A 19,325-nucleotide genomic window follows, 5' to 3' on the forward strand; every position below is an offset into this window, starting at 1 on the left:
TCAGTGAAGATCATATAAAATTGGCATAGTTTATTTATAACACTCAGTCTGAGTTAGGACTCTGGCTGCAGTATTTCATGTTGAGTGAAATACTGGGGTTCTTTTCAAGGCCAGCTAATATACCATACGTTCTGTAATCCCTGTTTTGAGGGCATGGATTACGGTAATGAGGCTCACTTTATTTTATTAATAAAAGAGTAAATGTTACAAATATATTGTCAACATAATTAGAATCAGTTGTTTGGAATCCTAATGTTTGCTCATGTTCGTGTTCATAAAACAGGTCTTCTGTTTTTTTCCCCTTTTCATGCATCACTCTACATTCCCTAAAATACGTTCTTTGGGAATGTTGCAAAGGTCCATATATGATGGGACTAAATGGAAATTGCTCCTTCCCTACATAAATGGTGGAAGAACTTGGGAATCAAAGCCCTTGCATTCTGAATAAATATGGTACTCATTCCAAGTTAGGTTTCTCTTTCTAAAAGTTAGAAATTTGTAAATATGTGTGTGTTTAAAAGCATTTGTGTTTCTTTTACAGATTGTTTTGGCCACCAACATAGCTGAGACAGGTATTACTATACCTGATGTTGTTTTTGTAATTGACACTGGAAGAACAAAGGAAAACAGGTGAAAGCATTTACTTTTCACTAAAAAGAATCACCTTTCATTAGAGAAATACTCATTTTTTTTGCAATAGAATTTTTAATGCAATAGAAATATTTATGCAGTATTTCTAGCTAGATATAATGTAGTGCTGTACTTTTTCTAGAATAGGATAGTGTCTCTCAAAATAGGGTTTTATTAGATCAACATGAATTCTGAGGAATGAGTAAACTGTATATTTAACAAAAGCTTCATCACTTGTTTTATTTCTTAAGTGCAAACCGCTTTCTCTGGGCCTTTTTCATATTTTCTTTCTTGCCATTTAGACAGTTGTGGGAACTTTATCTGGTATACTATAAGTGGAGAGACTATGAGCAGCATTTGAATTTGTGCCAGGAGTAATGGAACTGATAGCTGCAATACTCCTGATTCTGGTCCCTTTTTCTGTTTTATTGTAGATCCTATCAAAATAAATAGGCATAGCGGTCTATAGTTGAAACTACTTAGTTCTGTTTTCAGAGGTACTCATTTACATAGAAGAAAATATGAAGTAGTGTTCTATGTAGAGGTTTATTAAGTTTAGTGCTGGACATTTTATCCTAATTTTTTCCTTAATACTTTTTCCAGGTACCATGAAAGTAGTCAGATGAGCTCCTTGGAAGAGACCTTTGTCAGTAAAGCTAGTGCACTACAACGTCAGGGGAGAGCTGGGCGTGTCAGAGATGGATTTTGCTTTCGATTGTATACCAGAGATAGGTAAAATTGTTTTAAGAATCGACATACTTGGGGTTGGCTAGTGCCTTGAAGTGCCCCTCCTACATAATGACTGAAGGAGATCACAGCCATCTGGATTTTATGAGCTGCGGTAGTTAAGAAATTGTTTTAGAGGGATTTTATTAGAATTTTATTGTATATTTATTAGAATTTTATTGTATATTTATTGTGCTGTATTGTTAACCGCCCAGAGTCCCTCCGGTCGGAGGAGATGGGCGGTGACAAATTTGATAAATAAATAAATAAAATAACGATCAAAATATTCTATGCTTAAGGCAGAACCATTTGCTAAAACTATAGCACAAGCATATCTGTTATGATACTTCATTTACCTGTTAAATTGTCTCACATATTCCACTACAAACATGCAAAGTTCATTAACCATATTGTAAATTTTGTTGGAAGATGAACAATCCTTTGGGAGAACCTGCAGAACTAAACTAGCTTGTTCTGAGTCTCAGTAGCCTCTATTATATTTTCCATATCCACCATCAAAGAAATGGTTGACAACTTAATGCAAATGAACAGTTCCCATTGTAGTTATAGATGTCTGTGCACAAATAATTCCCACAATAAATATGGGAATGTAGCAGCTTAAACCATTTCTTATACCTTTGCCTTATGGCTTTTGCAGATTTGAAAGTTTCCTAGAATACTCTGTTCCAGAAATATTGCGTGTTCCCTTAGAAGAACTGTGTCTTCACATCATGGTATGATATTTGAGCTTTAAATATTCATTCTTTTGATTTACCAGGAAACCCTGAGAATCTGGCTAAGTGTACTGCTATTGTTTACCTTTCCGAATGAGAACAATTCTTGCAGGAAGTTGTAACCTCTTGGCAAGTCTGTAGGAAAGCTTAGTCATACCTTAAATGCCCATATGATATATGGAAATTAGGAAGAGGTGAAGGAGTTGACAATTATCTCATATTTGCCATACCCACCTGAAAAAGGATGTTTTTGAGTGATATGCCTTTCCATAAATGAAAATCAATATGTATTTATTAAATAAGCATTATGGCTTTTGTATAACACACATAGACATCACATGCAAGCATGAAATCCTGGCATAAATCTAAAGGTACAAGATATGGGTACTGGTTTGGGAAACAGAGATATATGGGAAAAGACTATGAATGTTGAAAATTAGTGTTGCTTGTCCTGGCAAAACGTTTCACAGAGTTCCAGGATAGGACAAAGAGAGGCTATGGTTGCCATAGTTCAAACATCATGTGAGGCCAGGACGCATAGCTGACTGAAGCAGGATAACAAATAGTCCCTTTTCCTATATCAAAATGCATAGAACCTGTACAGCTAGCTAAGTTACTTTGAAATCTGAGTTAGAGAATCCCATCATACTGGATATTACATATGTGTCAGGAATAAGGCGAAGAAACTACGCTGAGCCAGGAATGAAGCTCTAGTCTTTATGGTTTGTACTCTATAGACAGAATCTTGCCAAACTGAGCAAAACTAGCAGGCTCTGAGGGAAAAACCCCAGAAACTCTAAGACGGGTCCTGCCTGAACTTCTTGGCCGGGCGCCCAAGGTCTTCTACACTGTGAGTGCATTTTTCCCCCTGGAAGGCACCCCCTCCTTCCTCACCTGCGATCTCCATAACAATATGTTATCTTTGGGAAGTAAACATGAAAATAAATAATCTAGAAGTAGACAAAATGCTGCTTAGAATCTGAATGAGAATCATGTACCTTATTTTGAGCTTCATTCTATTTTTTTTTTTGTCTGTCTGTCTATAGAAATGTAATCTTGGCTCTCCTGAAGAATTCCTCTCCAAGGCGTTAGACCCACCTCAGCCTCAAATTGTTGGCAAAGCCATGAATGTTCTGCGGAAGATTGGGGCTTGTGAATTAAGTGAGCCCAAGCTGACTCCTCTAGGCCAACATCTTGCATCCTTGCCAGTCAATGTAAAGATTGGTAAAATGCTTATATTTGGTGCTGTTTTTGGCTGCTTGGATCCAGTGGTAAGTTGATGACTAACACTGGGTCACCCATGTGCCACTGCTCATGAAATAAATGTTAATCTGAGAACCTGTTCCATACAGGCAGGCAGATAATGATGTTTTTTATGGCATATAGAATATTATTTTAGCTGATTCAGTGCAAAACTAATGCTCACTATTCCTTCTGGAATTTTTGAAATATTCAACTCACAGGTTTGAAAAACAAGATGGTGGTCTGTGGTCTGCTCTGTTTCCAAATCATTTACAAACCTCTGATCACATTATATCTCTGTCTCTGTCATTTCCATATAGAATTTTCCATCTTTGCTTCACTATTTTAGATTTTGACAGTCCTCCCTAAAAGATTGGCAGATTGGCAGTATGGTGCCTAGTCCATTGTCATAAGATGTCCATAGCATCCAAAATAAAATGTCAGAATAGTATGAAATCTCATGTGTGAATGCTGAAATCTCACAAGGTTGTATAGGAATTGCCAAAATCTCCCAAGAATTTCACTTTTTTTATGATAGCATTAGAAAATATTGCTAACCCTTCTCTAGTATCCAGCATCTTACAGTTAGTCCTCGCTTAATGACCCTAATTGGGACCAGCATCACAAAGCAAAGTGGTCACTAAGTGGGAAATCACATGACAGTGACTGTGCTTTCCAGCTGGAAAGGGACAAGACTACTCAGTTTCACACCTTTGGCTTCTGTTTGCCTCCTAACCACTCCCCTGCCCTTTGGAAAGCTCGAGTGCCTGCTTACTGTCTTATATACATCAAGAGCAATGCGATCGTGCCTCAGCCCAGGGCTGGGAGCCATTGGCACGCTATGCAAACAGGTTACTCTCTTGAAATCCCTTTCCCTCCAATCTCTCCACTCTGCGAGGAGGGGGAGAGAGAAAAAGCAAGTGATTTCTGTAGGCATTCTCTCCTTTTCCAGACCCTGTCCTACTGAAGGTGTGATGGCATTGCTTTCAATGTATAGAAGAGCATACAGTTCCTCTCTTGAAATCTCTTTCTCTCTAATCTCTCTGCAAGGAGGGGGAAAGGGTCAGGCAGACTGCCTAAAGAAATTGCTTGCTTTTTTCCCCCCACCCCCTTGCAGAGAGGAGAGATTGGAGAGAAAAACTACCTGTACTGATTATGTGACTGTATGCTACATTCCTAGATAGTGACCTTATTCGTTATTCTAAAATAAGCATTTTAATAAAAATAAAAATTTCAGGAGTAAAAATAAAAAATGCTGTGGTACACTGTCATATTTTGTAGGCTACTCTGGCGGCTGTAATGACCGAAAAGTCTCCATTTACTACCCCAATTGGAAGAAAAGATGAAGCAGACCTGGCAAAATCTTTTTTGGCATTGGCCAGTTCAGACCATTTGACAATTTACAAGGCATACCTTGGGTAAGTGAAATGACTTTTCTTAGGATAGATTTTGATAAATATGTTTTACCTGTTTATTGCCGCTATAATTTCATACATCTGTTCTCCCATGGCTTTCTTTCTCTACAGCTATGCTACATTCCAAGCTGGGGAAGAATGTAACCCTTCATTTGGGTTAACTGCTTTCTCTATTCACTGTGCTTTCTGTATCTTCTGTGGTTATTTAATGACTTGTCTTCTGAAATGAATTTGAATAATGGTGACTTCAGGGGCACATCTGTGTAGTTTACTTAGGTTCAGAAATGGAAGTGGTTTGCCACTGGCTTCTTCCAAAATGTTTTGGCTTCTCTGTGTCATGAGTGCCGTTGAGCTAAAGTCATCAGCGCAATGGCACTCATGACAATGACAAGGAAATAAGTGAAGGGGCACAAGTTAAGTAGCCATCAACCCACAACGACTAACGGCTAACAAACAATAGCTAAACGAATCACGGAGCCACCCAAGCCATCAGCGGCAATACAACGGGGATCGCCCAGCTGAAAGCAATCAGCAGAAGAATGGAAACCTGAGGATGGGCGATCCCGGAAACCCTCAACCAATGGCAGGGCAACGCATGGGACAAAGGGGGGTGACGTGACCGTGAGTGAGGGGGCGCTGACCGGCGCGGGGTATTTAAACCCCGCACCGGCGCGCTCCTGTCACTCTCAGCTTTTTTCTACCAACGTTGTACCTACCCTGAAATAAACCAGAACCTGCTTTGCAAGCCAGCGTCTGAACGTTATTCAGAGGTAGGCAGCGCATGACATAAAGCTGAGAGTCATAAACTCAGCCTCGCCGAGCCCCACCGGACGACAACGAGCCGCGGGAGGAGTAGACGGCGAGAAGACCAGCAAGATGAGGCCGGAACGGCGCGGGCAAGGAGGGCGAGCCGCGCGGCAAGAGACAGAGGAGGACCGACCGAGGCCAGAGGCACCGCGGACTCCCGGAGCCATGGACGCCCACCCCACCCGACCCGAGCCTCAGCTCCAACCCCAAGGGGAGATGGCGACGGAGGCAACCCGACCGCGGGAGGGAGCAGCACGACTTCCGAAACCAGCGGAGGACCCCGCGCCCCACATCGCACCCCAGCAACGGGCGTGGAGCGACAGCCCCACGGTGCTCAACTCGGAGGAGGACGACGGAGACACCCATCAGACGGAGGAGGAAGCGGACCCGCGGCGGAGGGACGATGAACCCCACCGGCAACCCACCCCCGAGGACGCGCCAACGGAACCGGCCCCAGCGGCGGCGCGGGCTGTGGACGAGGAGGCACGAGCTGAACTCGCGGCCATGCGGGCTCAGCTGACGGAACTCCGGACCATGCTCCAGGCACTTATGCCCCCCGCGCCACCCAACGACGTCCCCGCACAAGCCCACACCCCGAGCGAAGCATCGAACCCACACGGGCCAGCGGAGAGCCAGCAGACGGCACAGGCGGCCGACACCACACCCCGAGAAGCGAGAGGCGGGGCCGCACAAAACGCCCGGGCCCCAAAGGACTTCCCCATCTTCTTCGATGGGACCCCCTCAAAACTCTCGTTTTTCGTTACCAACGCTAGGGAGTTCATGGGGAGGCACGGACACTCCTATGACTCCGAGGCCGACAAGATCGCCGCTGTGGCGATCAAACTCCAAGACAGGGCGGCGGACTGGTACGTCCAACTGTACGAGTCCAGCTCCCCCGCCCTCGCCACCTTCCCTGCTTTCATCAAAGAGATGAAAAACTACTTCGAAGACCCCCTAGCTAAAGTACGGGCGAAAAGCGCACTCCAGAGACTTAAACAGGGCACACGCACGGTCCCTGACTACGCCCTGGAGTTCAAAGCCCTCGCGGGAAAGGTCTGCGACTGGTCTGAGACCACCCTGCTGGAAATCTTCAAAAGGGGGCTCAACCGCGACGTTCTCCAATGGGCCCTCTACCGCGACGACCCAGAAACGTTACACGGGTGGATCCACCTCGCGGGGAAAGCCGAACACGCGCACCGCACCTTCCTCATGACAACCACGGAAGACACAAACGATGCCGGGAAAAAGGTACCCGCACCACACGGGGGGATGGCCGGCCCCATATACCCTAAAAAGAAGTTCAACCGGGAGCCCTGCGGGAGGTGTGGCAAATTAGGGCACAAGACGGCGGATTGCTTCGCCAACCGACCGCCGACCAGCGCGCCCAAGCCCACCCCGAAAATTAGCCCCAAACCACCCAACCCGGGGCCGCCGCCTCACCGCCGAATGACCGTGGCCACAGCGACACCGAAAGAGAGCTGGGACGCTTACTGGGGGGAAGAGGACAATCCCGACCCCGACCAGCCGGCGGGAAATGCTCCCCGCCTGCTCTGAGACGCGTGGCGAGGCAGGCGGTGGGACAGCAACGCGGACCACCTCAACGAAACGACAAAAGCTCCGTAATATTGGCAGCAATTCAACTCTCCACCGGAAACGGAGCCACCACGGCCGCGGCACTAGTGGACTCGGGGTGCTCAAAAAACCTCATCCACCCCGACCTAGTCGCCAAACTCGACCTCCGCTGCTTCCCCCTCCCCACGCCGCTGGCATTCCACCAGCTGGACGGCTCTACAGCGGGAGGGAAACCAGCCACGCTACAAACCGAGCCGGTCACCCTGCAAATGGGCACTCACACTGAGCGCACATCGTTCGTAGTCACGCACATCGGACGGCCCATTGCAGTCCTGGGGATGCCATGGCTCGCGAAAAACAACCCGCGGATCAACTGGGCGACCCGTACCTTCACATTCGGCGACGGCGAGTATCGAGCACCAGTTCCAGCCGGCAAAAGCAACCCCACGGTAGGACGAGCGGAGGCGACCACACAAGACAACGCCGCTAACCCAGCAGACCTACCAGAACAATACGCCGACTTCTCCGAGGTCTTCGGAGAGGCAGAGGCTGACCAACTACCCCCCCACCGCAAGACGGATTGCCGGATCGACCTACTGCCCGACGTCCCCTTACCTCGACCAAAAATCTATTCGATGACCCCGAAGGAGATGGCAACCCTCCGGGAGTTCATCGATAAAAACCTAGACAGGGGATTCATAGAGCCAGCATGCTCACCGGTCGGAGCCCCCGTCTTATTCCGGGAGAAGAAAGACGGGACCCTACGGCTCTGTACCGACTACCGGGGCCTAAACGCGGCTTCCCTGTCCAACAAATACCCCTTACCCCTGGTGAAGGACATGCTCGCCCACCTGTCCACGGGCAAAGTCTTTTCCAAATTGGACCTTCGCGAGGCGTACTATCGCATCCGAATCAGGGAGGGGGACGAATGGAAGACGGCGTTTAACTGCCCCCTAGGCGCTTTCCAGTACAAGGTACTGCCCTTCGGACTCGCGGGGGCCCCTGGGGTGTTCATGCAGCTCATCAATGAGGTACTGCATGAACATCTGTTTAAAGGGGTCCTGGTCTACATCGACGACGTCCTCATTTACACAAAAACACACGAGGAACACGTAACCTTAGTCAGGCAAGTCCTCGACAAGCTCAGAAGGGCGCAGCTCTATGCAAAGCCTACAAAGTGCGAGTTTCACAAAGAGCGGCTAGACTATTTGGGGTATCGAATCTCCGGGGACGGCATCGAAATGGACCCCGCAAAAGTCGAAGCGGTGCTAAACTGGGAGCGGCCCCGCAACAGACGGCAACTACAGAGCTTCCTGGGATTCGCGAATTTCTACAGGTCCTTCGCCCGGGGGTTCGCTGAGATAGCCCTCCCCTTAACGGACCTCCTCAAAACCAAAGGGGTGGGGGACACCCGACGCGCCAAGAACCCAGGCACAGTGCTGAATTGGACTCCCGCGTGCCAGACCGCATTCGACAAGCTGAAAGCGCTGTTCACGACGGAGCCAATCCTCGCGCACCCGGACCCAGAACGGCCGTTCGTGGTCCAAGCCGACGCCTCAGACTTCTCCCTGGGAGCCATCCTGCTACAAAAAGACTCCACGGGGCTCCTGAAACCATGCGCCTACCTGTCAAGGAAGTTCTCCGAGACAGAGAGGCGATGGCACGTCTGGGAGAAAGAAGCCTTCGCGGTGAAATCGGCACTAGAGACATGGCGTCACCTACTCGAGGGAGCCACCCAACCATTCGAGGTCTGGACGGACCACCGGAACCTCGAGGCCCTACGAACGCCTAGACGCCTTAGCCCAAAACAGGTCCGATGGGCCCAATTCTTCAGCCGCTTTGACTTCCAGCTGAAGTTCATGCCGGGCAAGAAGAACTTCCTGGCCGACGCCCTATCCCGGCTGCCCCAAGACGAAGAGCCCGCCCCAGACACCATTGGGACGGTCCTATCCGCCTCGCAACTGGGGATGGCCGTGACCACCCGAAGCGGCGCACGGAGGCAGCTCGACGCTACGGCGCAGCCGACGGCGGGACAACCGGCGACGGAAAGAAGCCAACCGCAACTACCAGGGGGAATGCGCACGGACCTCGCCGCCGCCCTCAAAACCGACCCCTGGTTCCTGGCAAACCCCGACAAGGTAACGATGGCGCAAGACCTGGCATGGGGGGAAGGCAGAATCTACGTCCCGGACTCGCAACGCCAGGCGATCTTGCATAGGTCACACGACGCCAAGCAAGCGGGTCACTTTGGGTTCCTCAAGACCCTACACCTAACACGGCGCCAATTCTGGTGGCCCGCGCTCAGGCGAGACGTAAAAACCTACGTGGCGTCCTGCCCAACGTGCGCTAGGGCCAAACGGGCACCAGGCAAACCCGCGGGGCTATTGCAACGGGTGGCAGAACCCTCCCGCCCATGGGAGGAAATCTCTATGGATTTTATAGTGGACCTCCCACCCAGCCAGAAGAAAACGGCCATTTGGGTGGTGAAGGACTACTTCTCAAAGCAGGCCCACTTCATCCCCTGCACGTCGGTCCCATCCTCACAACAACTAGCCAAACTCTTCCTCATCCACGTGTACAGGCTACACGGATGTCCCGCACGTGTGGTGACCGACAGGGGCACACAGTTCACCTCCAAATTCTGGCGGGCCTTCCTGAAGCTGACGGGGACCCAACAGGCCCTATCTACGGCTTGGCATCCGCAGACGGACGGAGCCACTGAGGTTCTTAATGCCACCTTAGAGCAATTTATACGATCCTATACGAACTACCACCAAGACGACTGGGCTGAACTGCTCCCGTTCGCCGAAGTCGCATACAACAACGCCGTCCACACGAGCACGGGGAAAACCCCGTTCGAAGTAGTCTCGGGGCGCGACTTCGTCCCCATACCGGAGCTACCTCAACCCCCGGAACCCCAGGTGGACGCCAGCGACTGGGGACGGAAGATCGCGGAAGCATGGCCAGTAATCACGGCGGCGCTGAAGGAGGCACAGGCTGCTTACAAAGAGCAGGCCGACAAGCACCGGCGCGAACAACCGCCGTTCCAGGCGGGGGATATGGCCTATCTCTCCACCAAGTTCCTAAAGTCAACCCAACCCTCGAAAAAACTGGGGCCTAAGTACATCGGGCCGTTCCGAGTCACGCAAATAGTGAACCCGGTAGCAATACGCCTGGACCTGCCACACAACCTCCGGAGACTCCACCCGGTGTTCCATACCAGCCTCCTAAAACCGGCAACCACCTCCCGATGGCACCCAAGCACGCCACAGCCCGCACCGCTAATGATCGACGGGCAACACCACTTCGAGATCAGGGACATCCTCGACTCCCGCAAGCAACGAGGAACTCTACACTATCTGGTCAGGTGGAAACACTTCCCCCACCCGGAATGGGTGGCGGCGCACAACGTTAACGCGCCTGACCTGACCAGAGCATTTCACCGGGCATACCCCGACAAACCGCAATCAAGGTCAGCAAAACCAACCCCCCCCCCGCAGGCCCCCCCCCGCCTCCCGTGCCCCAAGGGAAAGGGCCCCCCCCAAGCCCGCGACTTGGGTGGACCTTCCCCCCCCCGGGACTCACTCCCCCCGCCCCGGGCCCACGGGGTGGTGACAAACGATCGCCAGCACCCTCCCCCCGGCCGCGGGGGAGTGGCAAGCAAGTCAACAGGGCAACCTGGGGGCAACGCCCAGGAGACACAACAAAGGCGACGCACTCTAAATAAGAAAAGAAGGGCCCTACCTGGAGCTGAGCAGCACCCGACCAGCCACGCCTCTCGCCTCGCCGAACTGAGCCAAACAAACAGGGTGTGGTTGGAGCATGCGCACGCCAGGTCAGAACCCGAGCATGCGCACCATGGACACACCCTGGGAAGGCACGTGGTAGAGGGAGGAGCAAAGGGAGGGGCGACAACTACTCCGGCGGGAACTTTGGAAAAAAAAAAAAAAAATGTGGCGTTTTGACAGCTCCACGGGGAAAACCAAGAAAACCGGGGGAGAACACTATTCGAAAAGGGGGCAGTATGTCATGAGTGCCGTTGAGCTAAAGTCATCAGCGCAATGGCACTCATGACAATGACAAGGAAATAAGTGAAGGGGCACAAGTTAAGTAGCCATCAACCCACAACGACTAACGGCTAACAAACAATAGCTAAACGAATCACGGAGCCACCCAAGCCATCAGCGGCAATACAACGGGGATCGCCCAGCTGAAAGCAATCAGCAGAAGAATGGAAACCTGAGGATGGGCGATCCCGGAAACCCTCAACCAATGGCAGGGCAACGCATGGGACAAAGGGGGGTGACGTGACCGTGAGTGAGGGGGCGCTGACCGGCGCGGGGTATTTAAACCCCGCACCGGCGCGCTCCTGTCACTCTCAGCTTTTTTCTACCAACGTTGTACCTACCCTGAAATAAACCAGAACCTGCTTTGCAAGCCAGCGTCTGAACGTTATTCAGAGGTAGGCAGCGCATGACACTCTGGCTCATTTATAGTGCGGGGTCTCTAACATCAGAATAAGTGCTGCTGTACTTGAAAAATAAACCCATTAAGGCAAATTTCAAAGCATTTGGGAAAGGCTATGGGTTAAAAAGAATTTTCAGGCCTGGTTTGGTCACTTGAATTCTTTTTAGCATGATATGTGAACCCACTCATTTTGGCTGTGCATCAGCCAAGCAACGATGGCCTATTTGGCAAATCATGATTGTAGAACTCCTATCTTAGCATTATGTATGAAGTGAGCCATTGAACACCATAGGGCAACTGCTGTATGGTTAAGTGTAGTGTTGTCCAAATACGCTACATCTTTATTACATGTTGGGTTGTAGGCTGAAGCTCAAAATGTAGTTTAGAGTAACCTTCTATTATTTTTACTCCTGCAGTGCAAGTTCATTTGAGAAAGTGTTAAAAAGAAACACTAAATAGTGGTTAATTCTTCCATTTCAATTGCAGGTTGAGGGCTGTGCTATGAGAGAGTATAGCAACCTTATTACATAATCCACTAATAATTTTGCAGGTAGAGTTGAGGATAGCATCATGATTGCCCCGTACGTCTCAAATTGCAAGATGGACCTGCTTAAATCTAGTACTCAGTAGCATTCAACACCAAAAGACTTTTGGTAAAAAGTCACTGGGTAACCTAATCTGCACTGACTAAGAACATTCTAGGGCTTTTTTTCCTGATCTCTTAGAAATTGTTACATTATAGAGATTTTAGCTGCTATCCGCGAACTATTTCTAAGCAAACAGATCCTGAATGTATTTGTTTGAAAGGAAACCTTTGTTGTTTTAAGGGAATATACTTCCATGTATGGGTTCTTTAATTTAAGAGTCTAGATGACAGACCATTTTTTTAGGAATAGGTAAAGGTAAAGGTTTCCCTTGACATTAAGTCCAGTCGTGTCCGACTCTAGGGGGCGGTGCTCATCTCCGTTTCAAGGCCAAAGAGCCGGCGTTTGTCCGTAGACACTTCCGTGGTCATGTGGCCAGCATGACTAAACGGAACACCGTTACCTGCCCGCCGAAGCGGTACCTATTAATCTACTCACATTTGCATGTTTTCGAACTGCTAGGTTGGCAGGAGCAATGGGAGCTTACCCCGTCACACAGATTTGAACTGCCGACCTTCCGATCAGCAAGCTCAGCGGTTTAACCCGCAGCGCCACTGCGTCCCACTTTTTTAGGAATACATTGATGTATTTTACAGTGTTAATATGTATTACATCATTATTGACAGGAAAAAGTTATTCCAATGGATTGTGCTTTGGCAACAAAAGGATCTTTTATCACTGTGTTTTTAACCCTGTTGCCCATATTCCTTGAATAGTGATAATTTCTTACATTACAATAAAAGGACCATTTTTTTTACCTAGATGGAAGAAAGCCCGCTCTGAAGGAGGTTATCGGGGTGAAATTACTTACTGTAGGAGAAATTTTCTGAACAGAACTTCACTATTAACTCTAGAGGTACCAGCAATCTCTTTAATCATTTTTCCTAATCTGCAAAAAAGCCCCATTCAATAAAGTAGAATATTAACATTTTATGTGGTTTATATTTTTAGCTTGCTCAAAGCATTTGAAATTAAGTACCACTGAAACGAATTCACTTAGTTACCTGCAGATGCAATGGCAAATATGTGAGATAGACAGACAGAGATCAGAATCATGAGGTTCTAGACAGATTTTTTCTGCAGTGATGGTATTTGTGTGCAGTACTAGAGGCAACAAGCAGGTTATAAATTTATATGTAATTACGCTGCTATTTTTTAAATCTAGTGCTGAATTGTAAATGTATTAATAAAACACAATCATGTAAATCTGTTTTAGGATGTAAAACAGGAACTTATCAGAGTGGTACATGCAGCAGGATTTGCTGCACCCTCATGTCATCATGAAGGAATACACTCCCTGTCACTACAAGAAATGGTCCTCCTTAAAGCTGTGCTAACTGCAGGGCTGTATGACAATGTGGGGAAGATAATGTGTACTAAGTCTGTGGATGTTACGGAGAAATTAGCATGTGTGGCAGAGACGGCTCAGGGTAAAGCACAGGTGCACCCTTCTTCTGTGAACCGGGATTTGCAGACCTACGGATGGCTGCTATATCAAGAGAAAGTAAGCTAAATTAGATTTTTTTTTATTGTAATGGTATGAAAATACTGTAGCACTTACCCACATGGTTGAGATAGGCATGCTTTATGGCCCTAGGTATGTTTGGCATACTATAAGATAATTTCTGTCTTCCACTTCTATTAAAGATTTCTGTTTATTAAGGGGACTAAAGTATAGAGGGCTTCTGACTATGTATAAGTGTTTTTGGGGAACTCTTTTTTTAAGATGAATCGTCATAAGATGGAGATGCTGCGCTAAGTAGATCCTTTTGTCCAGGAATTACAGAGACTTGGTTTGGGATTGCTGTCTTTTAGGGGTTCTCCTAGACCATTATTATCAATGGAGGCTCAGTCATTATCGAAGGTAGCAAAGCCTTTCCGCAGCTCAGGCAGTTGACTGGCAGGCCCTAGCCATTCTGTATAAGAGTAGCCTAATCACATAATCAGTGCAGTGCTTGCCTCAAGACTGACGTATTGTGATGTGCTTTATGTGCAGATGCCTTGTTGCATGCTATTTTTTTAACGTAAGACCTTTGTTCTGCATTTTATTAAATTTGTTAAATTGGTATCTAGTTCCATAATTACCAATGCTACTTATTTCAAACTTGCAAAATGTTTAGACTATGCAAGTCTGTCCATTAAAAAAATACTTTTATTCTTCTACATGCAGCATTTTTGATAATGATCTTGAATATAGTGCTTTTATAACCATATTTTCAAATAGGTATAAAGAAGAATTCCCAGGGTAGAAAAATAATTGCTGCGTGAAAAGCAGCAATTTGATAAACGAAAGTAATTGTGTTTGTCTTTTCCATTCAGATTAGGTATGCCAGAGTGTACTTAAAAGAGACAACCTTAATTTCCCCCTTTCCAATATTACTTTTTGGTGGAGACATAGAAGTGCTGCATCGTGAACGCCTTTTATCAGTTGATGGCTGGATCCATTTTCAGGTATATCTTACATTATGTGTGAGTTGGGAAGCATTCTGTTATGCCACTGAATTGTGTGTTTTCATTTAGTGTGCAAAGTCCATAGATGGATAAACTCTGATAGAAAGCAGAATATAAAGAAAACATTCTTGTCATATATACTGATAATACTTTTCAAACGTATTAGGCTTCTATTCAGATCCTGTAACAAAAAAAAGAGCACAAATAATGTTTTACTGTTAGGGCAGCAAAATTGGTAACTAGCTTGAGTGTTTCCTCCATTCAATCTGAGAGATGTTATGTTTGTTAAATCATTGTTTCCTGTGGCATCTCACCTGTGGAACTATAATTTTAGATACCTCCTGTCAAAATATTGCTAATTAGTTCATACTGCCCTGAATTGGATGAAACAGGAAACAAATTTAACAAGGAATAACCCCATGTTGGATATAAAATAGAATAAGGAGAAGTTCTAACACTGGAATTTGTGACTCTTTCCTAATCTTGCAAATCCTAATTTCAAGCAGCATCATTACATCTCTCCAGGGCCAATGTCTTCCACAATTTGTCTTGATTTCATAGCCATTAGAATTGTTTTAATCTTAATAATGAGGATTTGAGATATTAAAATATGAGTATCTTAATAAAATATGCAATTTAACATTACTATTTTTACAGGCCCCTGTAAAAATTGCAGTAATTTTCAAGCAACTGAGAGCACTCATTGAGTCTGTTTTAAAGCAAAAACTTGAAAACCCTAAAATGTCCCTGGAAGGTAATTTTATTTTTTCTATGTTGCCATGAAAAAGTTGAACAAATATATGTATAAAATATGTGGGACAGCTGTCTGCATTCTTGCTGAAAATTATTCATGTGGCAGATGTTAATTTCGTGTAAAACGTAACACTTAATTTATCTTGCATCCTCCTCTTTGAAATAGATACATTACTTAAAAAAACAGAACTAGCAAAATATGGAATTACAAATTATCTTTATAAATATTTAATTTAATAATTAAATAAGACTAATAAGCTCTGTTTTTAGTGGACTCTACTATGTTCTATCTTTTCCTACCTAATGAGTTTCTCTATTTTATACAATAAAAGGAATAGCTAAATCAGATTGGAACATTTATTGAAATTAATAGGAAATCTCTCTGCTCCAGAAGCAAATAGACAAAATAGCAAAAGTTTTCCATTTTTTCTCAATTTTCTTGGGAGGAGTTAAAGTTTTTCAGTGGCTGGAAACTAAACCAGAATTCAGTGGTAAAGAGAGTGGCAGCGAGTCCCTAAACAAATATCCATTTCAATATAATGAGCATTCACTGATGATTAAAGTACAGTATTGAGAAAGAATCTCAGAGTCTGTGGTTCATGTCTTTAATTAAGCTATATGATGCAACTTAACTATGCCAGCACTGGAGATGCTAACTTTTTCTTATTGATAATTTCCAGCCTTGTAATGCTATGTGCTACTTTTGCCAGGCAGAATGCAGTGTGGCCATCTGACATTCCATTCTAATTTTGAGGCTGAGAAGAATCAATTAAGTTTATTCTTTCTTGCTTACCACTGTTCTTTTTTCCAGATGACAAAGTTTTGAATATCATCAAAGAACTGATAAAAACAGAAAACACTGTCTGATATTTCAGAACCACAGAAATTGGAAGAAAAATATGATTGAAGAATGTGCTTGTTTAAAGGGACACAATGCAATCATCATAATGGATACTGCTTGAACTTTCCACATACATTCTGTCATCATTCTGCAAGAGATAATGCCTTGTAAAACTGATAATAAAAACTTTTGAACAACGGGTATTCAAATTTAAATAATGGCAACAATGGGGATGATTTCAGTATAAAAATCAGAATTCATTATTTTTCTGTTTCAGCATTAAGCATATCTTGATTATGCTTTCAGTTGTAGAATTTGAATCCATGGAATCGATTTTTGTTGTCGTAAAGCAAGTACAACTGAGGAACCAGAATCTTTCTTTACTTGCCAAAATGCATGTATAGGTTACATAATTATTAAATGAATTTGTATCTGTGTCAAGCAGTGCATTTTAAGAAATTGCTTATTTTCATTGATTACCCAAATGATGACTTTGAAAAAACATAGTACAGGTAGTGCCAAAGATAATTGCTATGGCATTTTTAAAAATTTGGTGTTCCAAATATTTGCTTTGAAGTTCCAAACAGTTTTTGGAATGCATGGTCCTTTAGATTGAAATTCTGTGTCTGAATTCAGTATGTATAAAACTCTGTGGGAGAAATACTAAATCTTTTTAAAAAAAACAACACACCACCTCAAATATGCATATTTAGAAACTTTTTTCTTTATATAAAGAAAATATAACGAAGAAGAAAAGGTATACATACTACCTTTTATATGCCTTTTTATAAGCCTAAACCTCACAGGAATTTTGACTTGATTCTTCCATATTCAAAGCATATATTTGCTTTCCTCTACCATATATAATGTGATTCTCTTTTCACTTTAAAATTTGCAAGACCTCTAGTATGAGGCACAAAGTTGGAAACTAATACAAGCAAATAAACATCTTACACTCAGTTGAGTTTCTAAAAATTATTGTCCAAAATAAAGCATCTGTGTTATTACTGTTATCACCATAATTGGTGTATCAAATTTGATGGTATAGAAATATTAAAAATACTGTGTGTCCTCTATTAACAATTAACAGGAACTCAAGCAGTTATTACAAGTCAAGTGATGAAAGACTGAAGCAATTTAAGAAATCTAAAGTCATAATATATAATTAACTTCAATATGAGTGCAATTTTAGTATTAAAACTAAAAATCAACCACTCCTTTTTAGATATGATCCTTAATTGTGATGTCAGATTGGAATATTACCTTTTTCTTAATATTTAAAATCAATTAGGGCAAAGTATTTTATTACAAATGTACACACTGTAAGAAAAAGGCTTTAGAAAATGCTTTAATATAATAAAAATGTGACATGCTTTCTTTTCATCAACTAAAGCTTTTGCCTTTCTTACTTAGATGACCTCTTGGTAATCTTAGTCCTGAATTGTCACACAATTGAGTCAGCTATTAAAATAATAAATGTCAAACAGGAGGCTTTGAAATACTACATGTTTTTGTAAGCATTTGCAAGTACTGATTGCAGATTTCAGTGTTTCTTGGCAATTAGGAATCATCTTTCCTGATAAAGACACTAGAGTTCTGTTGATATGCCTGCAGAGGATGAAAGTCTTGTAAAGATTTCACACTTGCCTTGCTGTCAGTTTTAAAGAAAGGAATTAATTCCCAAAACTCAAAAAACCACAAGGTAAATTTGATATTACTATTCTATAAGATCGTACACTAGTACAGCAGATCCTGGAATTGCGTGGTAAAGTCCCTTCGTTATCAGTTTTAACTGCATTTTTCCTTGCTCTTGTGAAAATGTTGCTCTTGATCTATAGAAAGGACAGAGAGAAATGACTTGGCATATGCTTGTAGGAGAAGGAAAATGGAATTGGAGGGAATGTCTCAAGAGAATGATATGTCAGGAGATGACAACCTAATCAGGAAAGAAGTGATAGACTAGGTATGCAGAGGATTAATCAGAATTGTAACAGACATTGTGTTTGAAAACTGGGAAAAATTAGGGAATACATAGCTGTGTTTAGATGAAAGCTTTCTAAAGAGTAATCCAATTTACTGATTCGGCAGAATCAACTTGCCAACGTAAATTGCTAAGAGAGAAAGATCTCATTTTCCTTTTATATACGCTGGTGAAAGAAACTGCATGGAACCTTTAAAATTATCTGTAATCCTGCAGTACAAGTAGCCCTTGTTTAGTGACTGTTCACAGTTATGATGGTGATGAAAAAGTAACTTTGTGACCAGTCCTGACATTTACAACCTTTGCAGGTCTGTAAAGCAAAGGAAAGCTGAAGTAAATCTTAAGTGCAGTCATGGTTTTATTTAGTGACCACTTCACTTAACAATTGAATTGCTGGTCCCAATTGTGGTCGCTAAACGGGGACTATCTGTACTGTAACTTATAATGTGATCTGAGCTTTGTCTATGTTCTGCTAAGCAACACACAAACCAATGGGTTTATCAAACATACAACCAACATTCACTGTTTTGTTGTAAAATTATGTGACAGTTCAAACATTTCCTGTACCTGTTACTCAGTCCCGCACATTGGCTTGGAGGTATTTTGGCCCATTCATCTTTATAGAACAATTTCTACTCATTGATGTTTTTCGGCTGTCTGTATAAACCATTTGTTTAAGGTCATGTCACACAAAGCATTTCAGCTGGTTAAATTCAGAGCATACTCAGCCACTCCAAATTACAAAATTTCTTCAGAGGTATATTTACTTAGTGGTTTGGGACCATCACATGACCCACATTTATTTAACCTTCAGCTCACAGTTGGATTCCCTGATATTTTGTAGAATTTGCCAGAAGAATCCAGGATCCACTGTTGCCTCAGTGGCTGCAAGGATCTAAGGATGCAAAGCATCCCCAAACCATAATACTTCCATTATTACGTTTCATGGTTGGGATTAGGTTCGTGTGTTACAATATAGTGTATAGTGTATAGTTTCTCCAAGCATAACATTTCTCAATACTAAGAATACTCACTTTCATCTCATCTGACCACAGAATATTG

At 44.3% G+C, this 19,325-nt stretch overlaps 1 protein-coding gene across 2 annotated transcripts in view; it reads left to right on the forward strand.

Annotated features, from left to right (window-relative positions):
- DHX29 (DExH-box helicase 29) overlaps positions 1-17,665 on the forward strand; it is a 42,030-nt gene extending 24,365 nt beyond the window's left edge. For both annotated transcript variants that reach the window (XM_063295659.1, XM_063295660.1), the window contains 10 exons: positions 542-630; positions 1,234-1,362; positions 2,015-2,090; positions 3,137-3,361; positions 4,614-4,750; positions 13,000-13,093; positions 13,454-13,741; positions 14,557-14,688; positions 15,346-15,442; positions 16,253-17,665. In XM_063295659.1, coding sequence (XP_063151729.1) covers positions 542-630; positions 1,234-1,362; positions 2,015-2,090; positions 3,137-3,361; positions 4,614-4,750; positions 13,000-13,093; positions 13,454-13,741; positions 14,557-14,688; positions 15,346-15,442; positions 16,253-16,308 — 1,323 coding nt within the window. In that variant the 3' untranslated portion in view covers positions 16,309-17,665. The remainder of the gene's footprint in view (positions 1-541; positions 631-1,233; positions 1,363-2,014; positions 2,091-3,136; positions 3,362-4,613; positions 4,751-12,999; positions 13,094-13,453; positions 13,742-14,556; positions 14,689-15,345; positions 15,443-16,252) is intronic.
- The last annotated feature ends 1,660 nt before the right edge of the window (positions 17,666-19,325 follow it).

This window comes from Candoia aspera, chromosome 2 (genome assembly GCF_035149785.1).
Source record: "Candoia aspera isolate rCanAsp1 chromosome 2, rCanAsp1.hap2, whole genome shotgun sequence".
NCBI lineage: Eukaryota > Metazoa > Chordata > Lepidosauria > Squamata > Boidae > Candoia > Candoia aspera.